Genomic DNA, 13,103 nt, shown 5'->3' with positions numbered 1-13,103 from the left:
CTAGTTAATTTTATTATTGAATCAGTCCAGATAAATTATTTGTAATAGACATAAATGAATCCTTTGTAAATGCCAGTTACACCCAAATATTTTACCCCTTTAATAATTACACATCGGTTTAAAGCTGTGTACTCATAGTGAAGGGACATGTGGCCTAACTCTTTGGTGAGAAGACCTTCCTGGGAGTATAGAATGGGCAGGATTGTGGCTTCTGCAGACAGACTCATAAAAGTAACCTGGATGAGACCTTGGGAGTTTAGATTTAATTGATTCAGCTTATTTAAGTGTGAGGGAAACAGTCGTGAAAATTACTTTTTTTTTTTCTTTTCTTTTTTTTTTTTTTCGGAGCTGGGGACCGAACCCAGGGCCTTGTGCTTGCTAGGCACGCGCTCTACCACTGAGCTAAATCCCCAACCCCGAAAATTACTTTTTATGGGAGGAGTTTGAATTTACGTTGGAATCTAACAGTTAAAGTCTCCTGTCACATGACCTTAGTTTATCACTCAGTAAGTGAAACTTTTAAGAGTCAGCATTTTCTTAGACCTCTTCAAACCAACTATTATTTTTATATGAATCTCTAAATAAAATAGCTTTCCCCACAAGATAAAGATATAAACCAGCTTCTTGGTATAAATGAAATTTTATGTATTTATTTATAAACAATTTCAATGTATAACTTGAGAATTCTGCAGTTTCCTCCAAATAAAAAAGAACATGCATATTGAAATGAACAAGTTGTAGAAATAGAACTTTCCTTCTGAGATGAACTGGATGTTGACTGTACATGAACCCAATTATCATGTTATTACTCAACTGGAGAACTCTGTGGAATGACTATGGAATATATATGGGAGAAGTGTACATATGTAATATATGGTTTTAGAGTTGTATATATGCCAAAGTTCATTTATCACCAGACACTGCCTGAAAAGGATCAGGAGAGAGAGGATGTTAGTGGGCATTTCGCAGCACTGTGTGTGACAGGCACCTGGTGCTGTAGCTGCCGCTAGACAAAACGATGAAGCTGGAGGATGTTCAACAGCAGAGCAAATCTCTATCTCAGTAAGACAAACAGAAACAATACCCAAAACAACATAATCTGTGGTTGGAGAAAGTGTTTTTAAAAGTGTATATTAAGAGTGTTCATTTTCTCACCCAGTCCTGTCTCATGTAAAATAAGAGCCCTAAGGCCCCAGTGGACAGAAACCTCAGATAGGTGTCTCATTCCTGTCCTGAACGCTCTTTCGTTTTATCATGTTTGACCTTTGTGTTAGAGGGACGTAGGGCTGACATGCAGGATGGTAAAAATAAATTGGGAGCAGACTTCCTGTTGATATGATGTTTTCATAAATGTTTGGGATTATTTGTGACTTTAAAATAGCCCTCACCTTGTGTGTAATATGGGGGGGCCACTCCCTGAAATTTGAAGTGTTTCATTGGTGTTGAATCTGTTTCTAAATGTTCGTTATCATGTGATGCACAAGTGACACTCCAAATAGTTCGCAAACCTCCAGTGGCCATGTTTCTGTACAGACAGGCCCATGCAGTGGCCTGCCGCTTCAGCACGGAGATATTCTAGTACTGAAAACCACAGAAAGAACATGCTTATCACAGGGGCACATCATTAGCATGAGCCAAATCTGATCAAATGTGAAATATTTGAAAAATGACTCATTCTTTGCTAATGCTCTTTTGTTCTCTTGAAAGAAAAATAAAAGGTTGTCATTTGACAAAAATGTTCTCAGTTAAGACTGAATCTCACCTGTAATCTAAATCTGGACTCAGTAACTGAAAGAAGTTAGAAATAGTGTTTTGGGTCATGAACAGTTGTTTAAAAATTAAACATGTTTTCAGTGTGTCTGAACTAATGTTTGATATATTTCTGGTTTCTTTCACATTATATGATTAATATCAAGTGTCAGCTCCCAATACAGGTGACAATTCAGTTGTAGAACTGGCAGGATGAGTGATGTCATCAGGCATCAGGATGAGTGATGTCATCAGGCTATCATCTAACACAGTAGCCTGAGCTACTTTATGGGGCATAGCACCTACTGCCAAGACAGAAGGTGCGGTCCAGTTGTTAGAGGACTCACTCCCAGTCCTGGGGTTTGCCAGGGTATGAGTCACAAGAGAAGCAGAACAGCCTGGGAGACATGACAGGAAAGGAGTAGTCATCCTGAACCCACACATGAGCACTGGAAAATCATAAACACTGACAGTGAGTGAGAAATAAAGAGCTGACGACAGCTCAGCGGTTGGCCCAGCACCCACAGGTGCTCACAACCTTCCAACCTTCCGTAGCTCTCGTTCCAGGGAATCGGAAGCTACCTGTACCTGCTATGCATGTGGTACATGTGTATACAGACAGGCCACACAAGGTCATACATGAAAAACCTTCTTATTGAAACTTTTCTACATTTCGTTATTAATGCCCTTCCTGAACAATTTCACTTTTAAAAGGAGAGGGAGATGTGGTTTTGTTAACATAAAACTCACTGAAGTACACAAAGAAGAGTGACTATTTTAGGAATCAGTTTGAAGAGCAACTTAATATGCTGGACTTTTAAAATCTTATTTTTTAGTGTGCATGTGTGTGAGGAGGTGCAGGACAGCTCTCTGCTTCCGTGAGGTACAGGGATTGAATTTAGGATGTCAGGTGTGCGCAGCTCCAGTGTGAATACATGTAACTCATAGAGCCTGGGTGCTGGGGACAATAGGATTAGGAGCTGGTAAGCTGGCTCAGTGGGCAAGGTGTTTGTGGCCAAGCCTGGGAATATGATCCTGTGGACCCATGTAATAGAAATTTGCAAGTTCTCTGATCTCCACATATATGCTGTACCATGTGTATGCCTATATGTGTGGGCACACATAATAAATGTAAAAATATTTTTAAGAAAGTAGAGAGTTGATTAGTGAGTTGTGATTTTTGTAAGGGACATTTTCTCTCTTTTTTTTTTTCCCCTAAATGATTGAGTGATACTATATTCTTTTAGGAATCTTTTTTTTTTAAATTCGTATGAGTGCCCTGTCTTGTCTATCACATTATTGCAGTGCCCTTGAAAGCCAGAGAGGGCGATGAAACCCTGTGCCTGAATTATAGACTGCCACTGTCAGCAGTCATGTGGGTGCTGGGAACTCAGCCCAGATCCTCTGGAAGAGCAGCCAGTGCTCTAACTCCCTCACCCCCATCCCCCAAGCCATCTCTCCAGTCTTGTATTTTCTAGGAAACATGGCTGTTAGTGAAGGCTTTGCAAGTGTTCTAAGTGTGGGACTGTAATTGCCCAGGATTACAGAGGAAGAAGGGTGAAAGAGACTTCAATCTAGGTTACCTCAGATGAGAACAGCCCAGCCTGGCACCGTAAAGCCTGCTGCCCCACCGTCAACCCTATTAAGAGTGTATTACCCTGACACTTATCATGCTTCATTCCTTGTTTGACCTTAAGAGCCACAAGTTCTCGCTCCCCATACACACACACACACACACACACACACACACATTCTACCCCCCAACAGCCCCTAAACGTGCAGGGGCATAAGTACCCACCCCACTTCCCCCCACTAAACTGAACCAGTTCTGTGAAGCTCGTCCTGGGTATGTGTGTCCTTTGCCTGCACACTCACCACAGACTAAGACCCTGCTGGCACTCACCCACCAGGCTAAGCTTCCCTCTCTGCAGCCCAGCTCAGCATGCTCGACAAGCTTGGCTACCCCAGGGTGGACACCTGCAGGCAGGCAAGTCTGGTACATTTTCTTAGTTAGTGGTTGGTGTGTGAGGGCCCATTCTGTTGTAGGCAATACCATCCCTGAGCAAGTAGTTATGGGGTGCATAAGAAAACAGGCTGGCTCTGGAGAGATGGCTCAGCAGTTAATTGCCCTGGCTGCTGCACTTCCAGAGGTCCTGAGTTCAATTCCTAGCAACAACATGGTAATGTGAGCTGATGCCCTCTTCTGACCTATAGGTGTACATGCAAATAGAGTTTTGGTATACATAAAATAAAAAGATAACAAGAACAAAAAGATAAGCTGAGTAAGCCTTGGGCGGCAAGCCACTAATCAGTACTCCATGGCCTCTGCATCAGTTCCTGCCTCCAGGTTCCTGTCCTGCATGAGTTTCTGCCCTGACTTACTTTGATGGTGTGGTGGAACTGTAAGCTGAAATAAACCCTTTCTCCCTAGGTTGCTTCTGGTCTTTTTGTTTTAGCACAGGGATAGAAACCCTTAAGACACTTGCAAACAATTGAAATTTTCCCAAATGACTTTTTTACTTACTTGAGATAGTTATAAACATCTTTAAAAATGGAGTCTTGTGCTTATAGTGTCTTAAAAATTTCTGGTTGATGCAAAATTATGGGCCTCTTTCAAGATTTTTATTTTCTATTTTAAGTTGTATGTATATGTTTGTGTATATGGAGGGGGGTATGCAAATAAGTGCTGGTACCACAAGAGCACCTCAGATCCCTGCAGCTGGACTTACAAGGAGCTGAGATCCAAACCCAGGCCCTCTCCTCTACAAGAGCAGTCTGCACTTTTAACCATCTCTCTACCCCACAAAGTTTGAGAAAAGTAACTGGAAAGTGGACAGACACATCACGGCAATCTTACAACTTGGAGATTGTAGACGGAAAGATCAGGACTCAAGATCAGTCCCACCCAAGTAGCAAGTTTAGGTCATCTGACCTAGGGCTACCTGGGACCCTTTATCAGAGATAAAAATATATATATTTCTGGGTGTGGTGGTATAATCATTTAAACCCACAAGGCAGAGGCAGGCTTATTTCTATAAGTTTGATGCTAGCCTGATCTAAACAGCAAGTTCCAGGCTATACAGTGAGATCCTTAAACAATAACAAACAGAAAGCCACTACCCCTGCTCACAATGTATGTCCTGTAACTCATAAAAGCTGTAACAATGAAAACACCAAATAAACTGTTTTTATGCCAGGGGCATTGTAATGATTAATATGGATTTATTTTTTATGAATTTTGCTGTAGTCATTTCTGTATTAATCGATTCTGGAAGATTCAGGCATAATCGGTACATCTCAGAGACCTCAATCAATAAATCAACCTAAAAGTAAAAAATAGATTTAAAATCACGATACCGGGGGTTGGGGATTTAGCTCTGTGGTAGAGCGCTTGCCTAGGAAGCACAAGGCCCTGGGTTCGGTCCCCAGCTCCGAAAAAAAAAAAAAAAAAAAGAATAAAATCACGATACCAGACCATTGTAACCCACTAGTAGATCAGTGCAGTCACTTGTACGGAAACCTCGTCGGTGCCACGAGATTTGGAATTGTGGACTCTTGAGATTTTGCTCACTAACACAACATTTTGTTAACGTTGTATGGTGGTGCACTCCAGGCTCTGTTACATAGAAACCCTGTCTGAGAGAGTTGGGCCAGGGGAGTTAATTGTAACAATGAAGTAAGTGTTGCATCTGAACACTGGCTGTCTTCCGGATTTACTGTCAGATGGCACAGAAATGTACTGGAGCCTGGAAGAAAGGACCCGTGTTTCATAGTAACGCCCTCAATGAACCTCGCTCGCCTGAGAATTTCAAATGCACATAATCAGCTAACTTAAGCCTTTAGAAGAACTGGGGATAAAAGGTCAATTCTTATTGGGAACATTTCATAAGGCATCACAGAGAGGGAGAATAGACACTAACCAGTTTATATGCTGCCTCCAAATGCTAAGACTTAACAGCTGAAAAATGGAGTCAATCCAGCAAGGATAAAATAAGAAATTGCTATTAGCTACAGTGGCTAAGACAAAGGTTAAGCAGCACTTGTTGAAAAGCCCGTGGACAGGCAGAGGGAGAGGTCAGCCAATCCTTACATTTGGTTAAGATGGCAGCAATTCAGTTTAATGACATGAAAGTGCCTTCATGAAAACGAGTTATTTTATGTATTAAACCTAAAAAATAAGTTTAAAGATAAAAGTTTGGAGCAGCTAGTCTGGGCAAAGAATTGTGGGTAGAGTAGTGACTACAATCAAACAGGCACAATGGGCTAAAAGGAAAAGGAATTGCCTTCAAATTGTATAGCCCTCAACATTCCATCAGCAGGGAACCCACAGAAAATCCAGTGCCGACACAGTCTATGATATCCCTTTTGTATGTGTGGCCAACGTGGATGCTGAAACAGGAAAAACTTTCCCCATATGGAACTGAAATTGGCCTAACAATGGGTAGCTAAAGGGGCCTTCTACCAACCTAAAGAGCACTCCCACCCATCTTCATGTGGGCCATTCACAGGTTTTGGTTGCTACAATTTCAGGATTGCTGCTCCCCAGGAACTAGACCTTTGGATCATTTCTGAAGTGAGATTTTTTTTATAGTTGCTCTCTCCCTCTATGGTGGATGGGTTCACAGCAGATCACTTGTTTTGATATATCATCGGTCTGGTTTAAAAGGAGAACACAGCAGGCTGGAGAGGTAGTTCTGTGGTTAAGAGCACTGGTTGCTCTCTCAAAGTCCCAGCCAGCACCCACATGACAGCTCGCAACTCTTTGTAACTCCAGTTCCAAGGGATCTAATGTACACACACACACACACACACACACACACACACACACACACACACACACACACACACAGGTAAAACATAAAAATAAATTAAGGGGTTGGGGATTTAGCTCAGTGGTAGAGCGCTTGCCTAGCAAGTGCAAGGCCCTGGGTTTGGTCCCAGCTCTGAAAAAAAAAAAAAAAAAAAAAAAAAAAAAAGAAAAAAAAAAATAAAAGATATATTTTTTTTAAAAAAAAGGAGAACACAGACTGTGGTGATAAAGACCCTGTTCTTTGGAATCTGAGGCTAGGATTAAGTTGTCCTTGAAGAATGAAGAAATGTCTCAGTCTGAGGGTGGGACTGTACCATGTCCCCAATTATCTGCTCCTCTTCTGTAAGGTAAGAGAATTCTGTCTATACATCTATGCCATGTATGTATCACTTCCTGAGAGTCCCAGTCCTACTAATGTTTTGATTTACTTGGGCCAGTGGGATAAAATTAGAAGAGATATATGCTATATGTTCATAGGAGTTTTAGGTCTACTATGTGGAGCAGCAATTTCTGTTTCCCTTTACCGTAAGACTGGCATGTCAGGGGCTGGAGAGATGTCTCAGTGGTTAGGAGCACTGACTGCTCTTCCAGAGGTTCTGAGTTCAAATCCCAGCAACCACATGGTGGCTCACAGCCATCTGTAATGAGATCTGATGCCCACTTCTGGTGTGTCTGAAGACAGCTGATGAGCACATAAATAAATCTTTAAAAAAAAAAAAAAAAAGAATGTGCGTCTGAGGTTTCTGAATGTACAGAGCTAATGAGGCAGAGAAGGCCTACGTAATATGCAGCCTAAGCAAATTACTATAAGCCTTTGACTTTATTGCAGCATAATATAGGTACAAGTTTGCTGTATAATTGGCCCTCCACAGTACTGGTTCTAAATCTGTGGATGCAGCCTACCTTGTATTGGAACACAGTTAGGCGTACAGTGACTTCATCTCCACTAATCATGTAGCAGAGTATTTTCTTATTTTGTAATTGATACAGTCAAAACAGCTTGGTATAGGTTGGATGTCTTTGTTTGTTTGTGTCTTTGTTTGAAACAGGATCTTTCTCTCCATAGCCCTGGCTGTTCTGGAAATCACTAAATAGATCAGGCTGGCCTCAAGAGCACAGAGATCTGCCTGCCTCTGACTCCTAAATTCTGGATTAAAGATGTGCTCCACCATGCCTCAGTATAGTTGGATCTTAACTGTTCTCCAAATCTCCAAGTGGTTTTTCCCACCATAGAAATGCTATTTGGAGATGCTGGAACCTTTAGGAGGTGGAACTTAGTGCCAAGTCTTTGGATCATTGGGTATATTTCTGGAAAGTGGATTGTGGGATGATGGCCATTTCCGTACTGTCCCTGAGTGAAAAGTGGTTTTGCTTTGTCATGTATTTGTGTCACAATGTGCTTGACACTTCAACACAGGTGTGAAGATAGTTGTCTGAACAAGGTTGGAACCTCTGAAGTCATGAGCCCTAACGAACCCTTCCTCTTTAAAGTTATCTTAAGTCCCTGTTCTGGTGAAGCGTAGTTGATGCACACTGAATTTACACAGCACTTACATGTTATTCAATGGTAGAAAAACCTCATGGACATGCAAGTGCAAGTGTTACTTGCAAACAATAAAAAAACTGGTCATCAGTGGATTTTCTCATCTGCAGGAGTTCCTGAAAACAATCCCCTAGAGCTGCCTCCTCAGGAGTACTGCAGTGTTTGTTTAACTTACCTCAGAAACACTAAGCTCACACAGAGAGACTGCCTTAATCCCAGGTAACTCGACTTTCAGCTCAATTTTCAGCGGCTTCTCGTTCTGATCCTTTACAACCTTTAATTCGTAGGCAGGTGTCTTAGCCTCCACCTGGACTTCTGAACTAGCAATCTCTTCTATAAGACATCTCCCTTTGGCCGACACTTGTTTCTTTGTCAATAGCACCTCAGGAAGGTGACTGGGTTCACTCACAGTACTGCTTCTGATCCTTTCAAGAGTGTTGTCTTTGAGGAGAAAAGGGGGAGGAGAAGGAGATGCAAATATCAGGCTGTGAGCTTTAGGATATGTAATGTTCACACAGACAGTTGATGAGGCCGCAGTTACATTATTTGGAAAGGTTAGCTCTAAAGCTGGCCACGCTGCTCAGTGATAACCTGCCTGGATCTGAAGTTTGGGGCTGGATTTGATTCTGGCTCAACTAAACACAGAGAGATACCCAGAACCTCAAGCCAAAGAGTTTGCTTGGGAATCCTGCAAGGTTTTGACATCTTTCTGGATAATGTATATTCTTCCAAGCTTCTCATTCTATTTTTTAGACTTATTATATGTAAGTACACTGTTGCTGTCTTCAGACACACCAGAAGAGGGCATCAGATCCCATTACAGATGGTTGTGAGCCACCATGTGGTTGCTGGGACTTGAACCCAGGACCTCTGGAAGAGCAGTCAGTGCTCTTAACCACTGGGCCATCTCTCCAGCCCAGCTTCTCATTATTTTTAGAGACGTGTGGCTTGAAAACTATGCACATGCTACAAACCCAGAATCTGTAATCATTTTTAGCTTACATCCATCAACTTACCTTTTCTCATCATCTCTTTGAAGTTTGGGAAGTGAGTTTTAATGCCCATCAGACTTTCTTTCATTCTCTGAATGCTTCCTTTCACTCTAAAACGAGTAACATGGTATGAATGTGCAAGTGTGAGCTGGAGTCGCTCCTCGATGCACCGCATGGCCATCCTTATTAACTGATCTTTGATTCCTTGGTCTTTTTCTGCTGCTTGCAGAACACCAGGATTGTAGGCAACATCAATGATGGTACAAGCATCTGTGTGTAATTCAGAGACAACTTGATTCTATAAGGATTTTGTCCGGCAGTATACTAACCCACGTTAGCAACATTGCAAAGCACAGTTTCCATCCCTGTGTTCTTAGAGCAATCACAGAAGCACTATGGTAAGCCAGCAGTGACTCGTCAGAAAGGAAGCCGACACAAAGGTTATTAAGAGAAAGGGCTTTGAAGTAAGACAAAGCCTTAGACAACAACAATGCAATATATGGAGATCTAAACATGATGGGACCTTAAAGGAAACTATGGCTTCCCTTTAAATCCTGGAGAGGAGCTTCACAGGTTGAGAATGAGAGGTAATGTGGAGAGAAAGCTAGCTGCAGGGAGATTGGAGATGGGAGATATGCAGGGAGGACAGGGTTCTGCAGAGGGCAGCATCAGAGCATTTGCATGACCAAAATCTTCCTGAAGAACAACCTGATGAACAACACAAAAAGCTGACTTTTTAACAACCTTTTAGGAGTGATAGTAATTTCCATGTCACATAACTTACTTCCGTATAGTGCACATTAGGTCATGGAAGAGACAGGTGACCATGAATTAAAGACTGTGAGGTCACAGCACAGGTTGAGTTTAACTCTGTCTCAGCAGGGAGGCCTGGTCTGATTCAAGCTGTATGATCTGGCCTAAAGATGCAGGTGTCTGTTCTAACATATACACAAAATTCCAAGTCTATGCTGCCATTTCTATTTGAGTCAAAAGCAGATCAGACTATTAGAAGTCATATTAAACGTGCATAAAGCACACCCATTTGTTGGTAATTATTAATATTATTTCATAAATCATTACACTAACATATTTAAAATAATATTATTGACTATTTCAATTATTTATTAACAATTAATAGTCACCAAATGAAATAATTTAATTAGAATATCTCTACCAAGTAAATTCTGGTCTTTGAATATGTTCAATAAAAAATTCACATATAGCTGTTCAATGGTGCCACAACACTTTTAATTCTAGGACTCTGGAGGCAGAGGTAGGCAGATCTCTGAGTTCAAGGCCAGCCTATCTACTGAGTGAGTTCTAGTCAGAGCTACACAGAGAAACCCTGTCTGGAAAAAACAACAACAAAAACCCACACATGCTTTCTTTAATTCTTTATACCTGATGTCTCAGTGAAATCTTCTGGTCTGCCAACACTTATAGGTACAGGATGAGTGGCTGATTGTGGTGCGGGGATCCTTTCCCACTGACATAGGTTGATAAAAAGTACTTTTTCTTTTGGTTTCTAGAAAGTGAATAATTTTGATATTGCCAAATGAGATTTGATGACAATATCCTGAAAGCAAGTCATCGCTTTTTTTCAGGCCTTCCTACATGCAAAGGAAGTGCTCTGACGCTCAGCTAGATCTCCCACCAAGGGAGTTCTAGTCATCCACTCAGTGATTATATTAAAACTGTGCCTGACATCCTACAAAGCACAGTTGTTCCAAGCAAAGTATTTGAAGTTCTTTCTGTGTTTTGGTTCATTCATTCATTCATTCATTCATTCATTCATTCATTCACTTACTCATTTCCTCTATGCCAGGAATCAAATCCAACTTAGAGTCTCACATGCTAGGCAAGCATTCTACCGCTGAGACATTTTGTTTGTTTGTTTGTTTGTTTGTTACTTGATTTTCCCAAAGCTTCTGGCTCTTCATCCTAAGTCCAACTGCTGTTCTCTCCCAGAGGAGAGGAAGAGGAGATGAAGTAAACAACTGCTGTATGTGTTTTGGACCTCCTGTCACTGCTTCATTATTTAACTAATAATAGTAAGTTCTTTGTTTAAAAAAGTCCCCAGCTCCTGAGTCTTATTAAATCACAACCAGGAAGTCTTTAATCCCAGCACTCAGGATGCAGAGGCAGGAGGTTCTGGCCAGCCTGGTCTACATAGCACTGGACAGCCTATGTCTACATAAAGAGACAAACAAACATTCATTGCATCCAGGCCAGTTTGATGGGATTAAGAGCCCCTGGTTTCAGGCTGATGATCTGAATTCTCTCCTCACCTCATGGAAGTCGAAAGCCTACTCCCCAGAGTGGTCCTCTTTTCTTGCACATGCAATCTCTTGACCCCCACCCCAATCCATAAAATGTAATACAAATATTTTCTTAAAAAAACTTAACTCGTTATAGCACTGCTTTTCCACCTATCAGGGCAATAAAACTGCATTTGGGGATTTCTAAAATACCAAGTATGAATTTCTCATTTTTACTCCTTCAATGAAATCTTCCATGTGGTTTCATTTTCTGCTCAGAGAGAGTTTTAATAAACTTCTCTCGTGTTAAAGTAGCGCTAGAAAAGGCTACTGTATCCTCTGGTTAAGCCGGAGTAGTTTTATTGAAGACCTCTCCTCCCTTGCAGTAGCTCCACATACTAGGATCTTTGTCTGTAGACAGAGTTGAGGTTCTGGGTCGGCACAGAGCTGTTTGCCATCTTTCAGCTCCTGCTGAATGAAGTTCCGGTAGCGCTCGGGATCATTTTCTGCCAAATCATCGAGCATGCTCCAGAACTGGGAGATGTGGGTGAGAAGACCCTTTGAGGAAGCCTTCATGATGGTGATGACTCAGGCCTTTGGAACCTGTTAGAGAGACAGGACTTGAGAAAGGCATGTAGGGTAGCTATGGCCTTATTTCCTCTTTCAGGGAAGAAGGAAGGTTTTTGCAGTTGTTCTGGGGGAGGCTCTCAACTGGTCTTGCTTCCTATGTCTAAAACAGTGTACACGTACTGCTTAATCTTGGCTTTTCTACAGTCTGTGAGCTGAGCCGCTTCCTAAATACCCACGTTGTACCTGTACTTCTGTCTGGTCCTCACAAATACAGAGGAAACAGAAAGGACTGTCGTTCCAATAGCTGGAATATTGGCTGACTTGGTGCCTTCCAGACCTGAAAGTGTAAGAGAGAGGGGTTGGGGGGGGGGACAGAGAGACGGGAAGGGGGAGAAATACATAGTGGCAGTACAGTAGTTAAAAGTAGGCGCACTGCAGTCAATATGCTTAAGTTCTTCCTAACTACAGACAGCTGTATTGCCTTGAGCAAGTAGTGTATATATACACCTATTCTCTCTCTCTCTCTCTCTCTCTCTCTCTCTCTCTCTCTCTCTCTCTCTCTCTCTCCCCCTCCCTCCCTCCCTCCCTCCCTCCCTCCTCCTCTCCCTCCTCCTCTCTCTCTCTCTCTCTCTCTCTCTTTTTTTCGAGCTGGGGACTGAACAGGGCCTTGCGTTTGCTAGGCAAGCGCTCTACCACTGAGCTAAATCCCCAACCCCACACCTATTCTCAAAACAAAGATGAGGATTAAGAACACTAATACTTAAGCTGGAACACCTGATAAATACTACCTCAAAGTAATAGTCAAAGATCCCGCCATTACCCTCCTCCCGTAAGAGAGAAATGTCGCCCAAAATTTAAAAAGAGATTTAGAGTCTTCAAATTATATAGTAAAGTCAGATTAAATAAACAACGAATACACACTTAATCCAAACGTGGGGGAACGCACCTCTTCTCTCAGTTTGGAGACAAACTGTGACTCTAGTTACCATGGTAACCAGGCCCGGTACACCGTCTAACTGAGTCCGGGGAGTGCAAATTAGAGTGGTGTCTCTATATCCAGTTCCGGTTCTTTTCTCCAGTGCCGGACTGGCTCTTCGGCGGGCTCGTCCCGCTCCTCTCTCAGGAGAGCGCCGGCTTCCTTCCTGCACCTGACAGCTTCCACGGCGACCGGCGAGCCCGCT

The 13,103-nt window shown here is 42.2% G+C and overlaps 1 protein-coding gene across 4 annotated transcripts; it reads right to left on the bottom strand.

The window, feature by feature from the left end:
* Positions 1-4,934: 4,934 nt before the first annotated feature.
* Pih1d2 (PIH1 domain containing 2) lies at positions 4,935-13,103 on the bottom strand. Of its 4 annotated transcripts, none has more exons than XM_032909730.1 (7): positions 12,869-13,103; positions 12,166-12,259; positions 11,752-11,955; positions 10,496-10,619; positions 9,119-9,364; positions 8,278-8,543; positions 4,935-5,072 (listed from the first exon to the last, which is right to left on the bottom strand). In XM_032909730.1, the coding sequence occupies exons 3-7, from the start codon at positions 11,926-11,928 to the stop codon at positions 4,938-4,940; spliced, it is 948 nt and encodes a 315-aa protein (XP_032765621.1). In that variant the 5' UTR covers positions 11,929-11,955; positions 12,166-12,259; positions 12,869-13,103; the 3' UTR covers positions 4,935-4,937. The 4 variants fall into 4 exon arrangements, with proteins under 4 accessions (XP_032765621.1, XP_032765622.1, XP_032765625.1 ...); XM_032909731.1 differs by having other exon boundaries at positions 12,844-12,875; XM_032909734.1 differs by lacking the exon at positions 12,166-12,259 and having other exon boundaries at positions 12,844-12,959.

The sequence above is a fragment of the Rattus rattus genome, chromosome 8 (genome assembly GCF_011064425.1).
Source record: "Rattus rattus isolate New Zealand chromosome 8, Rrattus_CSIRO_v1, whole genome shotgun sequence".
NCBI classification, from domain to species: Eukaryota; Metazoa; Chordata; class Mammalia; order Rodentia; family Muridae; genus Rattus; species Rattus rattus.
This window is presented reverse-complemented; position numbering and strand designations above follow the sequence as displayed.